Below are 24,044 nucleotides of genomic sequence, written 5' to 3' on the forward strand. Positions count from 1 at the left end.
CAGCAAGTCGGAACCCCCTTTGGGTCTCCCATGGGGGAGGCAAGTCTTCAAGTGCCTGCACCGTCACCCGCTGTCCTAGCTCGCTCAGACACTCGGCTGACACGGGATGCGGGTGTCCCAGGCGGCGGCGGCTCAGGCCCCTGTGCCACAACACTCGCCCCAATTTTCTTCCTTCTTTCATCTAGGTGTTCACAGCCACCGGTTTCTCTGCAGATTCCATTTTTGCTACGTCCTGTGAAAAGGATGTGTGCTTTTGTTTTCCTATGACTAAAGCGTTTCCTAATCTTCCTTGTGATCTCCTCACTGATCCATGTGTTTTATTGAACGATCCACAAATATGTGGAAATTAGTATTTCTCATTGTATTTTGCTGTGGTTGGAGAATATATTTTGTATTATTTCAAATAACATTCTTTTAAATTGGGCCCGGAACGATGGTGTAGCAGTTAAAGTCCTTGCCTTGAACGCGCCAGGATCCCATATGGACGCCGGTTCTAATTCCAGCAGCCCTGCTTCCCATCCAGCTCCCTGCTTGTGGCCTGGGAAAGCAGGCAAGGACGGCCCAAAGCCTTGGGACCCTGCACCCGTGTGGGAGAACCGGAAGAAGTTCCTGGCTTCAGATTGGCTCAGCACCAGCTGTTGTGGCCACTTGGGGAGTGAATCAATGGATGGAAAATCTTCCTCTGTCTCTCCTCCTCTCTGTATATATGCCTTTCCAATAAAAATCAATAAATCTTTAAAAAAATTAACATTAATTTATTGAAATTTGTTTATGAGCCTAACGTATGTTCTACCTTGAAAAATGCCATTGAAAAGTTCACAGAAAACATATTATAGGGAAAAAAAACAGGAATTTCAAAAATTTTCAGCCAATAATATCTTCTTTAAAGAAATCTTTTATGAAAGGTCAAAAATTTACGTGATCAGAGAAGAAACCAGAGGACAAAGAACCTTATCTTTTAATTCTGTTTCCCATGAACTTTGTGAAGTCCCCTGGTATATTTCTAGGTCTGTGAGGACTAACTGCAGTGTTAGTGTACAGATGGGTCCCTGACACCCCCAGAGGCCCAAGCTGAGTTCTCTTCGCTTGGATTTGGCCTGACTCAAATGGTGGATGGCATTTGGAGAGATAAACACCAAATGGAAGATCTCTCTCTCAGATAAAATGAAAAAAATAGTTTAAACAATTTTTAAAAATTAGTACATACTGCATACTAAACCAGTACATCTGAGAATTGCACCCTGCTGCAGGAGGAGACAGCTGAGCAGCTACAAGGTAATAAGCACTGTGTGCCTCCAAGGGGTCCTTGGTCTAGTTTCAAGGGCAAGCTACATCAAAAAAAGGTACACACAGTTTCAGTGCCCAGCACCCCTAATAGATGATGAACCATCAGAGTGAGCCACAGAAGCCCGACAGAATTCAGAGCTGAGGGAGTGGTGCTCTGGGCTAAATGGCCGTCCCAATTACGGCATCCTTCCCAGACCCGGAATCCCCATCACGGAGCATATAGGGCTCTGCTCGGAATTTGACAACACAGGAAGAGGACGTGAGAGACAGCACGGCCCAGTGGAAGGCGTGTTCTGTTTCAGAGGCACACGCATTCCTAACACAAGCCTTCATTCCTTCTAGACACCAGCCCTTGAGCGGACGGGTGGCTTTCCACCCACGTGCAGACTCACACCCAAAGCAACCATCACCTGTCTGCGGAGGCGGCCTCCTGATGGCTTTAACGGACACACACCGCATGAGAGAGAAGGGCCCTGACTGCTAGAATAAGGAGAGAAACCAAACCATGGCCATGCCCGTGGGGCCCAACCTGGCTGATCCTGGAGCACAGCAGTGCCGGCTCCTGCACTGCAGTCAACGGCTGCCGAGTGGCTCCAACAGAGAGCTCACGGCCTGCAAGGCCTACAATAGCCCCGTCTGACCATGGCCTTCACCTCGCGTCCTGCTCACTCGAGCAAGTGGTCTGGCTTTGGTAACACAGAAGAAATTAAAGGGGGGAAAAAAACAGTTGAACTACTTTAAAAAAAAATCTACATATAAAGGTGAGCTGTACTAAACTAGGGGATTTTTTTTTTCTGGATTCCATGACAAGTTGAAGAGAAAAAAAAACATGGCGTCAGGTTTTACACTTGTATAACCGGTTGAAAGCAAAACGTTAGGGGGAAATACAAAGGGTCTGCAAGAAGTTCATGGAAACAACAATGCAGGTATTTCAAACTTTTTTCCGTACCCACATCCTGTAATTCCATTCCCACGAACTTTCTGAAGTATTTGGAACAGTTGCAGGATAGGAAACGGGGATTTAAAACTGAATTGTTGAATCCACAAGAAACGGAAGAAGCCTTCCAGAATCAACTCTGAGAAAGCACCACTAGGACACGCCCACCCACCTGTATCAAGCAGAAGGCAGGAAGCCCACGGCAAGTGCAGACAAGGCAGAGATGGTTGAGATGGGAGAGAAGGCGAGAATCCGAGCAGCGCCATCCTAAGACCGTGGCTTTCATAAAGGTGCAGGGAGGAAGGCCTGTCCGAGGGAGTGGATGAGGGGCAACTCAAAGGTGTGAAACATCAGAGGGGTCAGCAGCACCAAGACAGGGTCCTGTTTTCAGATCAGTCTTCCCCAACTGAACCTGTTCCACACCAGCATCAGGGAGAGCCAACCACCACACACTGGCTTATCGAGACTCAGCCTTTCCATGGACCGCAGAGCTCAGGGGTCAGCAGAGGCTCTACGGAGGACCTGCCCCAAAGGAGATGACAGGAATGACAGCCACAAAGAAGTGTACTGACAACACAGAGCAGGTGCAGGGCCTGCTGCCCACTCCGACCTGCTGTGGCCAACCCAAGGGCTCTGTCTTACAACTCTACGTACAGTCAGACCACACACTCACTCAAAGATTACTACTATTATTATTTTTACTACTTTTAGTCATTTTGTGGGTAAATATCCACTGATTTGCTGTATTCATGATTGGAAGGAACTTGGAAAACTTAGAATTGAAAAACGAGGTTTCTCATTTCCTAATGGGAAAATGCCATTGGCTGGATTAGGTGTCGAGACACAGCACGTTAAGTGGCTGCTCGAGACTGCCACATCCCACATCTGAGTGGCCAGAGTCCCATCTGCTCTGCAGTTCTAATCCAGCCTCCTGCTCGGTGCCTGCGGGGCAGCCGATGACGGCCCCAGAACTGGGGAAGCCCTGGCCACACTGGACGGACTGGCTACGGCATGTCCAGGCCTGTCTGGTGTGGCTGAACTAGGGGACGGAGGGCTGCTGTCTCTTCTCTTACCCTGCCTGTCAAATAAGTTAAGTCTATCAACTCGCTTTCCTGCAGATGGAGAGGAAGTACAAGAAAATTAACAACAACACAACAACAAAAAATGGATGAAGACTTTTAAAAGAAAAACAAAGAGAAAAAGAGAAATTTGATTCTCAATGGCTACTATCTGATAAGACCAAGCAACAAAAACCTATTTACCAGACGAAGTGAACATTTGCAATGAAAAACAAAAGTCCTTGCAATGAAGAAAAACCAGAAAACATTAATCAAGTAACACCATGTACAGACCAAAGAAAATCAATCACAGTGAGTAGGTTTAAAAAAAAAAAACTTTAAAAAGAGTTCTTTAAAGATCCTTCACAAAAAGGCTCCATGGGACACACAAGGAGACAAGACTGGTGAGATTCTACAGGGAATAAATGAGAACCTCCAAGAAACCTGCAAAGCTTGTAGGGACCACACAGCTTTTACTTTTTACTCCAAACCCAAATGAATACTTGATTCCTAAAATGTACTAATCATGGCACAGAAAGCTTTGTTGGGCCCGGCGGCGTGGCCTAGCAGCTAAAGTCCTCGCCTTGAACGCCCCGGGATCCCATACGGACGCCGGTTCTAATCCCGGCAGCCCTGCTTCCCATCCAGCTCCCTGCTTGTGGCCTGGGAAAGCAGTTGAGGACGGCCCAATGCTTTGGGATCCTGCACCCGCGTGGGAGACCTGGAAGAAGTTCCTGGTTCCCAGCTTCGGATCGGCGTAGCACCAGCTGTTGCGGCTCACTTGGGGAGTGAATCATTGGACAGAAGACCTTCCTCTGTCTCTCCTCCTCTCTGTATATCTGACTTTGTAATAAAAAAAAAAAAAAAGCTTTGTTGACTTTGTCAATTATAACAGGAAACTAAATCAAGGAGAGAAAGTCATCATGGAAAGAATAAAGGGTTTAGAACCACCACCTGGCCTGGCAAGTGCTGGCACTGGGGCCAGATCCTGTCAAGCTGGACTGCAGAACTACCTGGCGAGTGCAAGATCCAGTACTGGGAGTGGGCCCAGTAGGGAAACTGTGTGCACCTCTCTGATGGGCTGCAACTCCCACTGGTGAACATGAGAACCAGGACTGGGTGCGGGCCTGGCTAGATAGCAGGTGCCACCTACAGTTATGAATGTGGGCTGGAGAGCAGGGCCAGTCGGACTGAGCTGGACTCCAACATCCACTGATGTATATGAGAGCTGAATGGGATGTGGGACAGACTGGGCCAGCCTGCTGCAGACACTGGCAAGCACAGGAACCAGGGCTGGGGCTAGCACGGGTCACTGGGGGCTGCTCTGACTAGGCTGCAGTTCCCACTGATGTACGTGAGGGCCAAGTGTGTGGAGGGCTGAGTTGGTCTGAGCCACAGCATCCAACGGTTTGTTTTAAGAAATGGGGCTAGAGCACCTGTCGCACTATACAAAAATCAGCTCTAATTGGCTCAAGGACCTAAACCTACACCCAGAAACCATTAAACTACTAAAGAAAAACATAGGAAGCACACTCCAAGATATAAGAACAGGGAAAGACTTTTTAGAAAAGACGCCTAAAGCAACGGCGATCAAATCCAAAATGAACAAATGGGACTATATCAAACTAAAAAGTTTCTGTACAGCAAAGGAAATAATTTAAAAAGTGAAGAAGCAATCAACAGAATGGGAGAAAATTTTTGCATTCTACACAAGTGACGGGGGACTAATATCTAGGATCTACAAAGAGCTTCAGAAACCCAGGGATAGTGAAAAACAAACCCTGTAGCAAAATGGGCAAAGGAAATGAACAGACGTTTCTCAAAAGAACAGATTCAAATGGCTAACAAAAATATGAAAAGATGCTCAGGCTCTCTAGCCATCAGAGAGATACAAATGAAAACCACCTTGAGGTACCACCTAACTTCTGTGAGACTGTCCTTCATTCAGAATTCGAAAAACAACACATGCTGGCATGGATGTGGGGAGAAAGGTACCCTCCTTCACTGCTGGTGGGAGTGTAGGCTAGTACAATCATTGTGGAAATCCATATGGAGAGTGCTTGGAAAATTGCAAATAAACCTGCCATATGACCCAGCAATCCCGCTCTTAGGAATATACCCAACAGAAGTGAAATCTGCATGTGAGAAGGGAATCTGTAATCCTATATTTACAGCAGCACAATCCACAATAGCAATGTCATGGAAACAAACCAGATGTGCGTCTAAGGAAGAATGGTTAAAAAAACTGTGGTACATCTACTCAATGGAATATCATTCAGCTGTCAAGAAGAACGATATTATTCTATTTAAAACCAGGTGGTCCCAAGTAGAAACCATTATGCTCAGCGAAATGAGTCAATCACAAAAGAATAAATACCATATATTCTCTCTCATATAAGGAAGCCAGCATGGAAAGGGTAACTCCAATAGTCCAATCTATTCTGTTTTTTTGAGCGTCTGTTGGCTGTTTTGGCTGTGTCTCAGATGTTTTGATGTTTTTATGTCGGTTTATTTGCTTCCAAATAATTTCTTTTCTCTAGTGGAGTTCATCAAGTGCCCATGGAGTATGCAATGGCAACATAGTTCCTAAGAGACTTCTGTGTTTCCTTTTAGTTAAGCATGTGCTGCCTACTCAGTGGCACATTACTTAATCAAGGTGCTGCAATTTGTTGTTCACGTTGTTGCTGTTATTCATGCTGTGATTGATGTGGCTGTTATGAAATGATGTCAATCCGAAAAATAGTTAAAAAAATGTTCTAGATATGAGAAAAAAAATGTCTTTGGTATTTTGAGATTGCAACAAGCTTGTAAATTGCTTTAAGTACAATGGGTATTTTGATGATATTAATACTTTCAATATATAAGAATTTGATTTTAACAGATAATTTTGTACTATGAATGTTTACTGTTAGTACCAGGTGTGAAATATGGCTTTTTGTTATTGTTATACTTTTGTTTTCAAAAGATTAATTTTTCTGGCCGAAAGTCTTAATTATTTTAGAGGTAATCTGTGACTACTTTGCCATGTGTGTGTTTTTCCTTTCTTCCTGCGTGTTCCATGAGGAAGATATTCTGACTTTGTAGATGAAACATGCTTATGCTTTATTGTACAAGAAGTCTTATGTTTTTAAAGCAAATAAAGGTGTTTAAAAAAAAAGAAAGAAATGGGGCTAGAAAAGAACTGAGCCAGCAATTACAATTACTAGTGTATACATAAGCTGATGTGGGGACAGACTGAGCCAGACTCCATACTGACAAGCACACGCAAGAGTCAGGTTGGGGTCACATCAGATAAGATCTCTTTAGGAATCCCCCCAACTGAACGGCTGGACTCACAACTCCAACCATGGGGAGACTTGCAGGATCTGTGGTCTGACCGTGGAGTGCATGTCTCAGAACTGGGCCTGCTTAATGCTTAGGCTCAGCAGTGGATGGCAGGCCCAGATGCACATGGAGGATATGGTAGCCCACCGGGGCCTGCAGAGGACATCTGGTAGCATAGCAGAGGAAGGAGGGCAGAACAAATTGGGCAACTACCCCTGTCAAGCCTTGACAGCAAATATCTGGGTGAATGGAGACCCTAGCAGGGTGGACTGTGTCAGTGGACCTTGGAAGGATTTCCTCATCCTTGGATTGGCAAGAGCAACAGTACTTCAGAACCATCGAAACCACCTAAGCAGAACCCTCGGAGCATGCTCCACACTGGGGGTGCTGGGCTGACGTCAGGAGGCTGTTCCCTAGCCCTGGAAGCTGGCATGGCTGAAAAGCTGGGTGTGGCTTCACTTCTTGTCTCCCTCCTGTCCCCAGATATAGGAGGAGGAAAAAGTAAGTTTGGAGACAGTGGTCTCACCCACTTTGCCCTAATCCTTGAACCTTCCTGTCCTGATCAACTATGGAAACATCATCATAAAAAAAAGAGGGAGTAGGGTAATGTAGTGATCACTGGCCCTGGGGCACAGGGGGCCAAAGAGCTGTTCCACGTCCTAACCCAGCTCCCTGAAAATGCGCCATGGGAAAGCAGTGCAAGCTGAGCTAAGTCCTTGGGCTGCAGCACCCCATGTGGGAGATTCCGACAAGCTCCGGGTCCCTGGCTTCAGTCAGGCACAGCCCCAACCAATACGGCTGCTGCAGGAGCTGAACCAGCGGACAGAAGGTCAGTCAGTCGGTTGGTCGCTATCTGCCTCTCCATATCTCTCCGTAGCTCTGGATCTTTTTTGTTTTGTTTTTTAAAAGTAGGGACGCCAAAGGTACAAAAAGGCGAAAGGAGAAATAAGTGTCATTCTTAGTATCAACCACTAGGTGGTGGCATTGGTAAAGACAGGCTGGTGCAGTTGTGGAAACTGAAAAACTAGGTAGGTGCCTGGAGTAAACAATGAGTTGCAGGACCCTCAAAGACATTCTACCTGATTTTGATAACAAAAATTTTAAAGTGAGCATTTTTAAGCATGAAAAACATTTCAACAAATTATCAAAAGTTTATACAAGACCATGAAAAATGCAGCTGTGCTTGTCCACGCACCTTTACCACGTTGTCTCCTGACTGGCCGTTGTTTCGTAAACAATCCAGACATATGGCGATTTGTGGGTCACTTCTGTGATAATCTTTATCATCTTGATTTTCATCACCTTCTTCATCCACTTTGGGCTTGTCAACTTTTGAAGTATCATCTGTAAAATTAAGTAACAATACATTTATCCAAACAAAAGTTACCTTTAGGAAAAAAAAAAGTTTTTAATAGACTGAATGTTGCAACCAACTCAACAATAGAATTATTTTTAAGTCACTTTCTGGGTTCCTGGCGGCATGCAAAGGAAAGACTCAAAAAAAGCAAAATCAGGTTACAGAAATCACCACAATTAATGATTACATCAAAGTGGACTGGATGTAAGAATATTTCCTAATGCTGAGATAATTTATCCAATCCCCAAGTGGCCGCAATGGCCAGAGCTCAGCTGATTGGAAGCCAGAGCCTACAGCCTCCCCCGGTCTCCCACACGGGTGCAGGGTCCCAAGACTTTGGGCCGTCCTCGACTGCTTTCCTAGGCTACAAGCAGAGAGCTGGATGGAAGCGGGGCTGCAGGGATTAGAACCTGCGCCCATATGGGATCCTAGTGCGTGCAAGGCAAGGACTTTAGCTGCTAGGCTACTGTGTTGGGCCCTAAGTTCTCAAATTCTCACATTAGATAATTACTAAATCTGTTAGAATTTTATTTTATGTATAACATGTAAAACTTCATTTAGGAAATCAAAGTGGACCACTATGAAGAAACCTCATACATTTTTTTTTTTTAAAGATTTATTCATTTTATTACAGCCAGATATACACAGAGGAGGAGAGACAGAGAGGAAGATCTTCCATCCGATGATTGACTCCCCAAGTGAGCCGCAACGGGCCGATGCGCGCCGATCCGATGCCGGGAACCTGGAACCTCTTCCGGGTCTCCAACGTGGGTGCAGTGTCCCAATGCATTGGGCCGTCCTCAACTGCTTTCCCAGGCCACAAGCAGGGAGCGGGATGGGAAGTGGAGCTGCCGGGATTAGAACCGGCGCCCATATGGGATCCCGGGGCTTTCAAGGCGAGGACTTTAGCCGCTAGACCACGCCGCCGGGCCCGAAACCTCATACATTTATATATAATTCAAAGACTGGGTGGAAAAGGCCTTTTATGGAAAAAAGAAAAACAACTTATGAATGAATTTTAAGTTGTTTTATGCCAAATTACTTCAAAAAGTCTATGAAAATGAAAAATAATCTCCTATTTAGCCTACCCCATGTGTGCAGCCCATCAACCATGCACCACGTGCCTGGATTCCCTGACTGAGTGCCTCACTGGATGTTGGGGCTGTGCCAGATCTGGGGGAACAAGACTGAACCTGGGTGCCTTCGCGCTCAGCTGCACAGTGTCGGGGTACCAGATGAAATCCAGGTGGCAACCCCACAACTAGAAGGTGGGAGAGCTTAGCCACAGGGTTCTCAGAGAAAAGGAAACACACACACACACACTAAAAAAAGAAAGAAAGAAAAACAGAAAAGGAAACACATCGAAACTTTGGTGGGTGAAGCAAAGATTCGGGCAAGATTTCACAAGGCTTGAAAAAATTAGCCAGTCAGGCATTCCACTGCAGGAACAAACCCCAGCATAAGGAGAATCGAGGAGCGTGTACCTACAAAACTGTATGATGGGGAAAAAATTAAAAACTTCCCAGCACTCTAAATGACAGGTCAGCGCCTCTACAGTGATCACAATGCAAGTTGTACAGGTGTCAGGGCAGCTCTGTGGTGCAGAGGGGGTCGGGGCGTAAGCGGCAGTTCAAGTCCAGGCCGCTCCACCCAGACCCCGCTCCCTGCTGATGTGCCGACAGTCCCAGTGCCTGGCTTCCCGCCACCCTTACGGGAGGCCGCAGTGAGGTTCCACGCTCCTAGCTACGGCCCAGCCTGGCCCTGGTTTCACACTCATGTGAGAAGTGAACCAGTAGATGGAAGCCCATTCTCTCTGTAACACTGGCGCTCAAATAGATTCCAAAAAAAAGAAAAAAGTATGGGATAACAATTACTGTAACTGTTGCATGGGAAGGCTCTCTTCTGCATTATTGGGGAGACATCCCACAGAGAGCAGCTGCTTTTCATGGATCAAGCCAGGTGCTAATGTCCTAACACTCCAACAGGGAGGAAACATTAGGAAAAGCGTCGGGCTGGCCAGATTGGACCGGGCCCTTCTGCCAGGTCGGCTGTCAGTCAGCCCACGCCGGCCACCACGAAACTTGCAGTGACGACCCCCAGCTCTGTGTTCTTCAACGGGCAGTCTACACCGGGAACATTTGATTATCTGGGCTAACAGGACAGCATTGGTGTCTGATTGCAAAGTACATATGGGCAAAGCGAGTCTTCAGTTAACTTGTTTGGTTAGGCTTAGCTTCTTGCCCTTGGTGGTTGTCATAAACAAATGGCAGCCCCTTGCCACCTCATTCCAGTCACCAAAACCATTCTCAAATCTCCCGTCACAGGAAAACAGCTTTGCACAACACTGCTGAACCAATAAAACCATTGTCCTCACTTTACACCTGAACACAGCACTTCCTGCCCCCTCCAGTGACGAGTAACTGAGCTCCTGGCCTGGGTTTTTCTATAAGCCAGCCTACAAAGACATACATACGTTTTTCGAAGATGTCAATGTCTTTTAATGCCTCTTGAATAAAACCTTGTATTAGAAAAACAGAGGAAGAGGACAGCACAGTGGTACCGCATGCTAATCCTCCGCCCTGTGGTGTCAGCATCCCGTAGGAGTGTGGGTCATGTCTCAGTGCCCCGCTTCCCATCCAGCTCCCTACTTATGGCCTGGGAAAACAGTGGAGGATGGCCCAAGTCGTGGGGTCTCTGCACCTAAGTGGGAGACCCTGAAGAAACTCCTGGTTCTCCTGATTCAGATCAGCTCAGCTTTGGATGTTGCGGCTGTTTGGGGAGTAAACCAGCAGATGGAAGACCTTCTCTCTCTGTATATAACTCCTTTGCTTTCTGTAAAATCTGCCTCTCAACTTTTTTTTAAAGGAGGACGCTACCTGATAAATTTGGACACCCTATTGTGTGAGGCTCATACACATACCAAAAGCTCAGGGATGTTCCTCCCTGTAGAAATTGGCATACAAGAAAATCACCACCTGCTGAGTGTCCTGGGGACCCAGCCCTGGACACCTGGCAGAGGGCATGGGAAAAGTTCCCCTACACACTTCAACCACTTTGTAAAAACCCCAGGACACACATGTGCGTTGCCATCTGAGCTCCTGTTGGGACAAATCAGAACAGCACCATCTCCCCGGGCTCTTGGTGTGGTCCCCTCTGCTTTGGAAACATACCTGGATAAACAGCAGAGGGACCCCACAACTCAGTGGCGGGTTGTGGCTATTTCTTTAGGGTTCCAGAAATGATTTAGGGTTCCAGAAATTTAGTTTTCTGTTTTATCTCCTCTTTTTTCCTCTTTCCAGTTACCTTCAACTGGACTCTAGATTTACACATATTTATATAAAATGTCCCCAAGACACAACAGTTTCTGGTGTAAATAAAGGGACCCAGGCATTTTGTGCAGCAGCTGGGAGAGGTTAGCTCACCAGAACTACAGAAAGCTGGCCAACGCGAAACACTATTAGATACACAACAAACAAAACTCACCTTGTCCGTTTTCTTGAGGCTTGTTTTTCTTCCAGAATTCAGATTCCCGCTCAAGTTCTTCTAATTTAAGAGAAAAAGAGCAGTATGAAAACCACAGGAGAATCATGAAATCTTTAGCGAAAATGCTGATTTCACAAAACATGAAGCCCATAACATCTAATGGGTAACTTACGCTCTCTGAGTCCAGGGACCAGCTTAAATATAATTTCTTCTAATGTGTTATCCAACCTTTGACCGGGAGGGAGGGAGAGAGATGAAGAACATGTTAACAATGACACAGCCACATCCAACAGGCGAGATCTCTTGTCTTGTACGTATCAGAGTGCTGAGCAGGATACCCATCGCACACGAGGCATGCCTATCTCAGGCCTTCCAAGTGGCAGACAGGTTGCAAGCCTGGCTCCAGTCTCCAGCTCTGTCTACATGTACACTCTGACCATGACTCTGAAAGCTGTGTCCCACCTGCTGCCTCCCGCCCTGAGTAAGCGGGGGAGTGTGTCTTCCTGGCCTGGGACGTGGGTGAGCCGTGACACCTGCTCACGCCAACAGCGTGGGGTCCAGTGGAGACGATGAGTTCTGAGCCTGCTCTGACCTCCAGAGGCACCCAGGTCCTGCTCACTCTCATCTCCTGAGAACACAGGCTCAGGCCCCAGGGACAGCAGCCATGCTGCCCTGCTGTGGTCATTTGAGACCAGCCTCCCATCCATGGACAGGCGAGAGCCCACCACGGGTTCCGGGGGCACTCAGTGATGCTGACTGTTGCTACACTGAACTTGCAGGGACAACTGTGTGGCCCAAGCCCAGACCTCCACTTGCAAAACCTTCACCACAACTCTGGCTCCCTCCTTTGAAAAGGAAATAAACGCCTCACCTTCCCGGAACTTGCAAACCCTTCAAATATTCATCTGCACTTTTTTCTCCTTGTCTTTTCTTCCTATCCAAATGATTTTTTTTTGCGGGGGGCAGGGGCTTTCATCTGCTCGCTCCCATGCCCTCTCGCCCACCCTCCTCCCACACTGCTCCTGTCTAACAACCAGCATGTCCAGGGTCTCACATCTAACAGCACACCAAAGCTGCTGCCAGGCTCACTGTCTTTTCAGGCCAGGATCTGGTCTTATTCTTCTAACTGAGAAAAAAACTCTCAAAGTCCAATCTGTCACATACTCTGTTTAACCTTTCGCTGAACTCTCAAAATCATTCAATTTTCATACTGAACAGTCTTAATTATTTTCACAAATAAATCCTTAAAATTTTTAATGTTTTTCAAATGCATTTTTCTCCACTACTGGTCTGCAGCATTTTGACGGTAATGCCTAGTTCCACATCCCAGAAAAATGTCCTTTCGTGTTCCCCGCCACCCCCGCTCTGCCGTCCTCCCCTGTTCCTGTGCGTTTCCCGGTGGCCGGCTCCTGCAGAAGCTGAGCATCCTCCACTGCTCCGTCCTCTGCACTCCAGCCTCCTCCACGGGCTGTCCTCCCGGGGCGTCTCTTGCTCCGGCTTCAAACCTGCCTGCCGTCACCTCCACTGAGCTCACCCCCTGTATTCCCAGCAGCTGCTCAACAGTTCAGGCACCCTCTTCTGTTCATTTTGTCATGGCGGTCACATTTAGCCTTTGAGGAAATACCATCTCCGTCTCCCTTTTTATGAATTAAAACTCTAAGCAATACTGTGACTCTTGCAAATAGGCTCAAAATGAAACAATGGACACACATCCACACCAAGCTTCCTCACAGCCCCTGCTCACAGCTTCTCACGTCTACCTTCACTGGGTGAAGAGGGATGTCCAACGATCCTTCTTCAGTCCAGGCTACAACCTGCAGACACTCCCCTCCCATCTCCTCTCCCTCCCGTCTGAATCAGTCAGTCACTTGGGATGCCTTTCCCCCGTGTTCTCCACTCTGACCCCCAAATTTTCTTTGTGTTCTCGCAACCATGCCAATGTTACCGCCTCATTTTGAAGATTTATTTCAAATGCTTAGTTTTTCAAACTACATAACCAGTAGTACAAAAAACCCAGTAATACTACTTCTTGATTTAAAACCTAGAATATGTGTACTGAATTTAAAGGTCAGAGTCCCTATCAAGCCTGAATTAAATCAGTTTTCTCATGCCCGATTCTCACAGTTCCTGATTCCTACAACCCCACAGGCAGTCTCTTTCCCCTGGTCATTTGTCCTTTCCTTCTATCTAGATTTTGCTGACTTCCATTTATGGAAGATAAAAGTTTAGCTCTCTCCTATCCCATCACTTCTTTCCCTCCCAATAGACACTTTTCCCTGATTCTCTTTTCAGTAGTTTTACTACATTATAGTTACCCAATGTACTTATGTTTCTGTTTAATAATCAGGGTTTATATGGTTAAGACTATATAAACATCTATAATATACTCTGAATAAAAGTGTCCCTTCATTCAGCTTTTTTCTTTCTTGCCCTGGAGTCAGGAACTGCTCCTTTTTCATTTCCTATGTTACCTAATCCCAAATTCTCAAAAAGAAGCCCTTTCATTGTACAGATTTGGAACCAACCAATTCCACTTCTGTTTCCTGAAGTTTCCTCATCATTCTGATGCTCTCTCCATTCTCCTGGTCCAGTTCAGGCCACGTGACCAACATCGGTGACCAACACCACTCCTTCACCTATGCCCAGGCTCCCCCGCCCCCGTCCAATCTCAATGTGCTCAAAATTGTTTACCATCACAACTTCAGTTACCCGTGGCTGGCAAGAAAAACAACACACTCCTTCTAATGTAACTCTACCTCCTTGGCCTTTATTCTCTTATTCCCCTGCAGAACACAGTATTCTCATTCTCATCCTCTCTCTCTCCTCAAACGTCTTCAGCCCCATTCTCCAACCTGACTCTTGGCCAAGAGACACTTTCTTTTCCAGAAAAACACGCATCCGCAAACTCCAGCCACCTTGGCTACCTACAGGGCCTGCAGCCAGTGAGGTGTGCTCACCTCGGATCGCCACAGCTCACCTGTCGACGTCCCAGACAGCGTGCAGCTGCCCTCACAGCCCCTGAGTAGCGCTCTGTCCTCCCCTGGACCATTTCCTTTAACTAGACCGTGATTTCTTCCACACTCAAGTGAAAAGCAGATCCTTCTTGACTGTGCTTCACCTGAGAGAACCCCGTCCCCACTGCTTGGCCCTCATTTGCAGAACATGAAGGGTTGCCTGTGCTTCGGGTCTCTTTGGTTCTCGCTTCCTTCCTTAAGGTAAGTGGCCCTGTCGGGGACGACATCCACACTGCCAGAGCTGACCATCGGCTCTCAGTCTCTCTACTGGAGCCCCACTCTGCCGTCCTCAACACACCGAGTTCACTTGGTTTGTGGACATCACAGCCTCCTTGTATCTTCTGGCTGCACCCTCCACGTCCTTGGCTGCCTGAGCCCTTAGGACACACAAGAGCACCAGGTCTCAGTCCTGGCTCCTCTCTTCATGTCCCTCAGTGCTGCTGTAAGTAATGACATCATGCCTCACAGCTTCAAGTACCTTCTTGATGTGGACAATGACAAATATTTATCTGTTGGTCCAGCCCTCCTCCTCTGCATCTCAGACTTGTACATCTTTGCCAACTTCTCTTTTCTACAATGAATGACTGGTAGGCATGTCTAAAATGCAGCTCCTGAACCATGCTGCCTAGCTATGTCTGCTCTTCCTCTCTTGCTCTCTCACGTCAGGAATCTTAGATTCAACGCACCATTCCTTACCTGAAACCCTAGATCCAACCCATTGGTAGATCTTGCTGGGTCCCTTCCAAATATATCCATTTCCTGCCCCCTCTCCCACAGCCACCTCACCCTCTGATCACCGTGACTGCCTTCCAACTGTTCCCCTTGCTGTGGTCCTTTTCCTCTCAAATGAAGTGTGTCCTAACAGTCAGCATAATGCTCCTTTGAAGATAGGGTCTGATCATGTCGATCCACTAATCAAAGTCCTGCAGCCTGGCCATGTTTCACTCAGCCTGAAGGGAACGTTTCTACAGTGGCCCGCACACCTTCACAACCTCTTCTCTCCTCTCTGACCTCAGCACCTGCTGCTGTCTCCTTCCCTTCATTTCCAAGCCATCTTGGTCTCTCTGCTGGGCTTGAAAATCACAGGTGCACAACTGACTCAGCCCCTTCCCAGCGGCTGAGTCCTCAGCCTGAATGAGGTGTGCTTTCCCCAGCCTTGCCATGACCGACTCCATTGCACCCACCACGTCCGCTCAGACCTCACCTTGTCAGGAATGCCGCCTGGCCCTCCCCTCCCACTCCTGGCCCTCCCCTCCCCTCCCACTCCTGGCCCTCCCCTCCCACTCCTGGCCCTCCCCTCCCCTCCCACTCCTGGCCCTCCCCTCCCCTCCCACTCCTGGCCCTCCCCTCCCTGCAGCATTCTCTCCTTTCTAATATGCCACACATATTACTATGCCAAACTTTACTGTCTCTTCCCTGAAAAACCACTCTTATGACTTTATAAAGGCAAGGACCTTTATCTGTTTTGCCTGCTAATGGACCTCAAACATCTAGCAGGCTGCTGGACAAGGTATGTAAGAGGTACAGATTTTGCTACCTGTGTAACAACACTGGCACCTACTGAAGTAGTGTTTTTGGTTTGGTTTTGTTTTTGGGCTACAGAATCTGATTATGTTCTGACAGCAGTATGTCCAGCCTCAGAGATAATTTACAACCAAGACACCTCAAAGTCTTCACAATACCTCTGTCTAGAAATGGTCACATGGCCCACTGCAGCAAAGCTCCTCCCTGCTACCCAAGGCCCTTGGTATCCGCAGGCCTCTGAGGCCAGCCCAGTGTTTTCCATTTGCACTGATACCTCTTCTGCTACTATTTCTTCTCATCCTTTCAACAAATCTTTATTGACAATCGATAATGTTCCCGGAACTATCCCAGGTGCCAAGGACACAAAAGTTCTTGTTGTTATCTCTCTGAGTTTAAGTCTTTAAGAAAAATTCCTTTGCAGTAAAGTTTAATAAAAATTCAGGGCTTTTTAAAAAAACTCTTCATAAAAGAAATTATTAAGAAAAAAGAATATAGAAGGCAGATTAAAGTAGTGTATCAATCATACTGTGATAATGTAAGATACTGTTCTCTGTCACAGGACGTATCCGTGGAAGTATTTAACAATGGCGATGATATAGGTGACTGACCCTTACACCATTAAACAAACCACAGCACGCCGTGCGTGCTCTCACATAATACAGGACCTGACACAGATGTTAACCACAGGCTAACCTGGATAAACAGAATGCAAGTGTTGCTTGTACTACTTCTATTTTTGTGACTTTTTAAAGTTTGAACTGCTAAAATACGTCATACTTCAGCTAAGCGCTTAGATTTGATTGAATAGTGACTGGATTCCTTCAAGTTATCTACTGGTCAAAACCAGAAGACTGGGATGCATTATCTTACCATGTGGCATTGAACACACTGGGAACTGTTTGCCTTTGCTCTCTGGGTTCCTTACCCTGGCACTGTGGGCTGGGGAACTCTGCTGTGAAGGGTACTGAGCTGTGCGTTTAGGATGCCAGCTGCACCCACCCTACCTGACAGCTCCCCTCCAGACACTGGCAGATGCTTCCAGGGGGACAAAGCCACCCAGCAGGAACCTTGCTTAGGACCACAGATCAAAGTAGTCCAGGACTTCCCGAAACCTTAGCACATCCCAGATTCACCCAGAAGGCTTGAGGAAGGAAGGGGGCTCCAATCCTAGAGCTTCTGATTCTGCAGCTCTGAGGTTGGGTCCAAGAGCCATTTCTAACGAGGTACCAATGGCTGGGAACCATACTCTTGGGGAAAAAAAAAACTTAAAGAGATTTGCTTATAGATAAACATCCCAACTCAATTTAAAACTAAAACAAAAGTCCAAAATCTAAAACTTACATATCCAGACTTAGGAGAATGACAGCCAATATCATACAGAAAGGAAAGAGTTATAAAAGGCTTCACAGAATATATAGGTCCATTTTCAAATATGTTAACACCCTAAGATGGCACAGTTGATGTGTTAGAACTATAAGTTTTAAGCAGAAAACAATTCCAGTGGTGAAGACATCCAGAAAGTGCCTGGTATGCTGCAAGACCTGAGGCAAGTCATGTCACAACCTAAATCCCCTAACCATGAATGCAGGAGCTTGGGTTACGACCTTGCAGGCTGTAGCAACCCCAACAGCATCGCACTGCTTAAGCTGAGAGTCACACATGTGGTGTTATTTCCTAATTTTCTGAACGTTACATAAATGTTTACGTACTGTCTGAACATGACAAACTAATAAAATGAGTGTATTGGTTCTGCCCTCTTTCTATTACACATAACTCAGAAAACACAAAGAATTAAAATACTGAAAATAATGGCTACAGTCACTTTTAGAGCCTGAGGGAAAACTGCAATTTTTAAATCAAACACGTTCTAAAAGAAAAACAGACTATCCCCATGCCCTAGACCATTGCCCGGATGCCCCTAGCGCTGGAGTCAGGCCCAGGCATACAGAGCTCAACCCAGGTATCCCGTGTGGGTAGAAAGCACCCGGCACGCTGGGCTGCCATCAGCTGCCTTTGAGGCCCTGCATCAACAGAAAGCTGGAATCCCCGTAGTCCAATGTGAGACGCAGGGACCCTAACCGGAATCTTTAACCATTTGGGCCCAAATGCCTATACCAAAAGGCATAATGTTTAATGTAAAGGTCTTTAAATATATTTAAGGTACATATTCTTGTTTTTAAAACTCTTCTTAAAAAATGCTATCGAACAGAATGGGGCCAGCACTGTGCAGCAAATGTAACACTGGAATTGTCATCCAGTTGTACTCTTTGGAGTCCCAGCCACTTGGCTTCCAATTCAGGTTCCTACTAACATGTCTGGGAGAGCAGCATTCAAAGAATGGCTGTGACCATCCTGCAGGTGAACTGCCTGATACAAGGTTTCCTGCTGTCACTCTGCCTTTCAAATAAGCAAACAAAATGGAAATCATAGACCTTATTATAAGACCATGTAACTGAGATGACACCAAGAAATATTATGATATATACTAACAATCCAGCTTATAAATTTTGCTAATTCGATGAACTATAAAATACATTTCTTACCTCAACATTTCTAAAGGATTTGTCTCGTGAACTTGGTTGCCACACCTTGGACAGTCATTGCTATCTTCAAAGTGCTGGACAATACATGTCTTACAGACTAAGAAGAAAGAAGATTTTAGGTTAAAATACATCATTCGAACTATCACTGAAATTTAAATTAAATTAGAAACAGTACTCGAAAATTAGCAATAGAGGTAGAATATTTTCATTTAGCCAGAACTTGATGAAAACTTATAACTGTTAACACTGTAATAAAATTCAACTGGAATAATAACACTACTGACACAGTATTAAATGTGCATAGTTTTTCACAAATACGCTCACAAATCAAGTACACTCTACTCATATTACTCTAAAAATGTTAATAGGTTCACATGAAAGGCTTTTATTTAGAGGATAAAGTTTAAAAAACAGTTCACCCACAACTACTTCTTTTGCTAAAAACCCATTTGAATGCAACAAAAATAGCTTGAGAGTTCTCAACAGATTTGACCACTAACAGGCAGGAAGCTCCTGGGACAAACTGAGCTACAGGGGAGCTGCTAGTCTTGGAGGAGTACCCAAGCACTAGCCTGCTTTCCCAGGCACCTTGGCACAAAGCTGGATAGGAAGTGAAGCAGCAAAGATTTCAACCTGCACCCACATGGAACGCTGGTACTGCAGGTGGTAGCTTAAGCTGCAGCGCCATGCAACAGCCTCTAAATGTCTTGTGCAATTTGAGAATCATGAGGAATGGCTGCCTTGTTAAAGCCGGGGGAACTGAAGGACAGAGACGCTGGCATCTGCTCTTCTCCCAAAGTAGGTACGTCTCTGAAATCTGGGAAAGAAGCAGGAAAAGAGGGAAGAAACAAGAGTGAAGGGGTTTTAAAAAGACTGTTTGACTGGGAGCTCTGATTCCTCCAGGCTCAGTCAAAGAAACCAGGGGGAACCCCAGCACGATGTCCTAGCAGCTAAAGTCCTCACCTTGAATGCACTGGGATCCCATATGGGCACTGGTTCTAATCCTGGCAGCTCCACTTCCCATCCAGCTCCCTGCTTGTGGCCTGGGAAAGCAGTTGAGAACAGCCCAAAGTCTTGGGACTCTGCACCCATGTGGGAGACCTGGAAGAGGCTCTGATCGGCACAGCACCAGCCGTTGTGGTCACTTGGGGAGTGGATCATAGGATGGAAGATCTTCCTCCCTGTCTCTCTGTACATCTGACTTTGCAATAAAAATAAACAAATCTTAAAAAAAAAAAGCAAGGGGGAGGACCTTTGCCTTCCAGGGGTGATCCTAATCTAGATTGCTGGTTAGAGCAAAGGCTCCGGCCTCTAACGGACAGCACCCTGTGTTCATCTGCAGCAGGCAGGACATCCGGCCAGCAGTCCTCTAAGGCGTGGGCCAGCATCTGGCCGGTCCTGCCAAGCAACTGCAGATGGGACTCAAAACTCCTTGCCTTGTGTGCACTGGGGTCCCATATGAGTGCAGGTTCGTGTCCCAGCTGCTCTAATTTCCATCCAGCTCCCAGTTCATGGTCTGGGAAAGCAGCCAAGGACAGCCCAAAGCCCTGGGACCCTGCATCTGCATGGGAAACCTGAAAGAATCTCCTGGCTCCTGGTTTTGGATTAGCTCAGCTTCGGACATTGAGATCACTTGGGGAGTGAACCAGTGGATAGAAGATCTTTTTTTTCTCTCGCTCTCCTTCTCTCAGTAAATCTTTCCAAGAAAAAATAAATATACCCTAAAAACCTACAGCAGGCTATTTTTTTTTCAGTTGATAAGTTTGTATGGCTTGCAAATGATGTTAGAAATATCAGAATGCCCTTGGCAGGAAATAGGCTCCTCACCTCCAGGCACGTGGTCAAAGTAGCAGTACGGTCCAGCAGTACCAGCAGTAGGGACGGGAAATACTAAACTGTATCCTAGATCTGGACGGGCCAGGATGGCCACCTCCAGCTACCTGTGTCTACTGAGCACTTGAAATGTGGCCAGCTCAAGTTGAGATGTTGCTATCATTCTAAAACACACATTGGATATCAAAGACTTACATGAAAAAAAAGGCAGAAATTGACACCATATGTTGAAAGGACATTTCGCACACACTGGGTACGAAAATATAATTAGTAATTATATTACTAATTTCACTTTTTCCCCCTACTATTATTATTCTAAAACCTTTATATGGCTCACAAATTCTTTCTGCTAAAGTGTGCCACTTCAAATGGAGACAGGAATACCCCAGTATGTGGTAAAGTTGTTTTTCTCACTAACTTCTGCAATGCAATGTTTGATTCTACCTTGGCAGAGGAAGAGGAGGGCCCGCCAGGCCATGTCACCTGCCTTCCTCCGTGACTGGCAGCCCAGGGTCTCCAGCTGAGGGCTGCTAATAGGAATTTTTAAAAAAAAATTTTCCAGCAATAAGTAGTTTTCCTTAAATATTTCAAAAATTGAACATTTTAAATATTGAACAATGTAATACGTTTCTTCTAGCTTCCTTTTTTGCTGAGGTGATGAAGCAGTGGTTATCAACACCACCAACACTTAAGGAGTTTATGTTCCAAAAACATGCTAATATTCAACCTGGATATGTACAGCCGAATCAACTCACTTATTTCCTCACCATTTAGTAAATTTAACAGCCACTACAATCCAATTAATTAGGTAGATTATTAGGTCTTACACAGATAAAGGAAAAGAATAGAGAAATTAAGCAGCTCGCCTAAAACAATGGAGCTAACAGGCGGTGAAAGCCAGGATTTCGATGCAGAATCCACTTTCTTAACCAGGGCCACCCTACACGGCGCACAGTTCTCTAGTTTTATTTCTACAGAGCTACATACAATACACAGAAAAAAGATGTCTTGCCCTTTCATTTTGGAGCCTCAAATATGTCCATTTGTAGAATCAGATATCCTTTTAAACAGTATATTTTGCACAATTTTCAATTAGCTTATGCCATTAAAAAGAAACCCTAGAAAACATACCTCCCATGTCTTTTAAATGATATTAAATAAAGTACAGCCTTATTATGCACATTAGAACCTGAGGAAATCCAGGCAGAGGTTGAGTGAAACTGAAAAAGTAAAATGAGGGTTCAGTTCTCCTGACATGTTCACATTTCTTACTAGCACAGAAGTAACCCTGATTTTTTATAATTTGAAGTCTATATAAGTGGTATAGCGCATTTCAAAAAATATCCTTTTCTTAAAGGATCTATTCATTTTGTATTGGAAAGGCAGATATACAAGAGAAGGAGAGACAGAGAGAAAGATCTTCCATCCACTGGTTCACTCCCCAAGTGGTCACGACAACCAGAGCTGAGCTAATCCGAAGCCAGGAATTTCTTCCAGGTCTCCCACAGGGGTGCAGGGTCCCAAGGCTTTGGGCCGTCCTCAACTGCTTTCCCAGGCCACAAGCAGGGTGCTGGATGGAAAGTGGGGCTGCCAGGATTAGAACCAGTGCCCATATGGGATCCCAGTGCGTTCATGGAGAGGACTTCTAGGCCACTGCATCGGGTCCACCAATGAGATTTCTACAGAACTGACCTGCAAGTTCCATCCCAGACCAATCAGGTCAGACTCTGTGGGCAAGGTAGGCTACGATGTGATTCTACAAAGATCTCTTACTGATGCAGCCAGCAAACAAAACCCTGCTCAAGGAGAAGCCAGAGACAAGCTAGTTTCCATTAGGTAGCCCCATTCCAGGATTTGTCTCATTCTTACACCATAATCAGAAGTTACTTCATTATCACCACACAGAATATCACCCTAACAGAATCAAATACAGTCAAAAGAACCCAAGAACAATGCATTCTCTCCCTAAAAGGCAGAACCACAGGAGAAGAAAAGCTTAGCACAGCATAGTTGTTCCAGATCATCTGAACCCAAGTTCGGCCACGAGGCAAATCGCTCACTTTGTGCCTCTAGGTAACAGAGGAGATAATGAAGTTATTTTTATCACATGGGATTCTCTACAAGGACTGAATGAAACAAAGTGCGTGAAGTGTACTGATTCCCAGTGTCTGGTGTACACAGCCGGTGACTGTGATCTACTCTCACCAATCAGATGACCTGTAACAGAGAGAATACGCATTACAGCCTCATAGTTTGACGCACCTATCCTAACCAGCCTTGCTGATGGGTAACAGTTTCCCTGCGGTCATTTCCATCCTGGGCACAGTCCTGCCACTTCAGTAGATTTAAGACATGCCATTTCACCTGAAGGAAAACTGAACCTTCATGCGCAGGATGTGAGTGGGAGGGATGACCCACACTTCCACATTCCGAATGCTTTCCTTCACCTTCCATTTGGTTCAGTTCTAGCACATCCCCTTCAGGCCTAGAGATGATCTTCATCTGTCTCTGAGACAGAACTCTGCATACACTCACTGGATGCACTACTCTATGCTAATTTTCACAGCGGGACTCTCAGAGTTATCTCACTTCCTTATTTTCAAAGTCTTGGAGGCATGTCCACAACACTGCAAGGTCATTCCATCTCTCAGCTTTCACAGATAGTACACTTCCCAGCTCTGAAAACACAAAATGTCTACACAAATTTCTCATTTTGAGTACTGGCACTGGTACCTCTGATAATAAAACAAAGCCAGTCCTTTCACTTGTGCCCTTGACGCTACGATTCATTAAACTCTCTGCTTATCAAAACAGAATAAAGGCTGACTTCTTTTGTTAAAATCATCCAGTTACTTGGTCTTAAGAGTCAATTTAGACACATTTCTGTTTTTTCTTCCTGCCTTAAGCACTTCACTGTCTTTAGGTGCCCTTCTTGATAACAAGCATCTTATGTGCATTGTTGGACTGAGAAACCTCATTCTCTGCTAACAGTTCACAGGCAAGCTGTGGTCATGTGCAAGGAGACATCAGTTTCTCTTTTTGACACAAATTCCTATGTAGGAAACTAACACTCATTCAAAAATTTTTTTTTCTTCCACAAAACAGCAGTGCTGTGCTTTCATCACATGCCATCCCCTGGCTTCCCTTACACGTGAAATGAACAAACACTGCATTTCTCTTACTTGTTGCACAGGGCACATTTCTTTTAAAGGCCAACATGGGGAATACCAGGGGAACAGTGACCCTGCCCTACTGGCTAGCGCAGAGGAACAGGCAGCAGAACAGGACTCGGTCGACGGTTCAAGACGGAGTTGAGATTCAGGCCTGCTCTGGGAGACTGCGGAGAGCAGGCCAGGGCACCTTGAACATCCAGGAAGGCAGCATGGTTGCCCACCGCGGTGGGTTGGTACAAATCAATGCTGTGATTCCCTCCTGCCCCTCCTTATCCATACAGACCATTCAGAGCTCTGTTCCCCTCTCTTCTCGGCTCATACTTAACCCAGCTAAAGCCAACTCTGCATTCTCTGGGTTACACAGTTACAGCTGAACACTGTGGGTGAAAACACACAACCAGGCTGACTGGTCATGACCATGAACCTCAAGTGGTTCCTGATCTGCCAGGCAGCTGCACTCAATGCCCAAGCCCATGACAAAAAACACTTCTGCTGGCCAGACACAATAGCT

General features: G+C 45.9%; 1 protein-coding gene across 7 annotated transcripts in view; it reads right to left on the minus strand.

Annotated features, from left to right (window-relative positions):
- PCGF5 (polycomb group ring finger 5) overlaps window positions 1–24,044 on the minus strand; it is a 107,344-nt gene that overhangs the window by 18,838 nt on the left and 64,462 nt on the right. For all 7 annotated transcript variants that reach the window (XM_058671133.1, XM_058671137.1, XM_058671138.1 and 4 more), the window contains exons 3-6: window positions 18,528–18,624; window positions 11,619–11,674; window positions 11,447–11,506; window positions 7,802–7,950 (exon numbers count right to left, since the gene is read on the minus strand). In XM_058671133.1, coding sequence (XP_058527116.1) covers window positions 7,802–7,950; window positions 11,447–11,506; window positions 11,619–11,674; window positions 18,528–18,624 — 362 coding nt within the window. The remainder of the gene's footprint in view (window positions 1–7,801; window positions 7,951–11,446; window positions 11,507–11,618; window positions 11,675–18,527; window positions 18,625–24,044) is intronic.

This window comes from Ochotona princeps, chromosome 13, assembly GCF_030435755.1.
Source record: "Ochotona princeps isolate mOchPri1 chromosome 13, mOchPri1.hap1, whole genome shotgun sequence".
NCBI lineage: Eukaryota > Metazoa > Chordata > Mammalia > Lagomorpha > Ochotonidae > Ochotona > Ochotona princeps.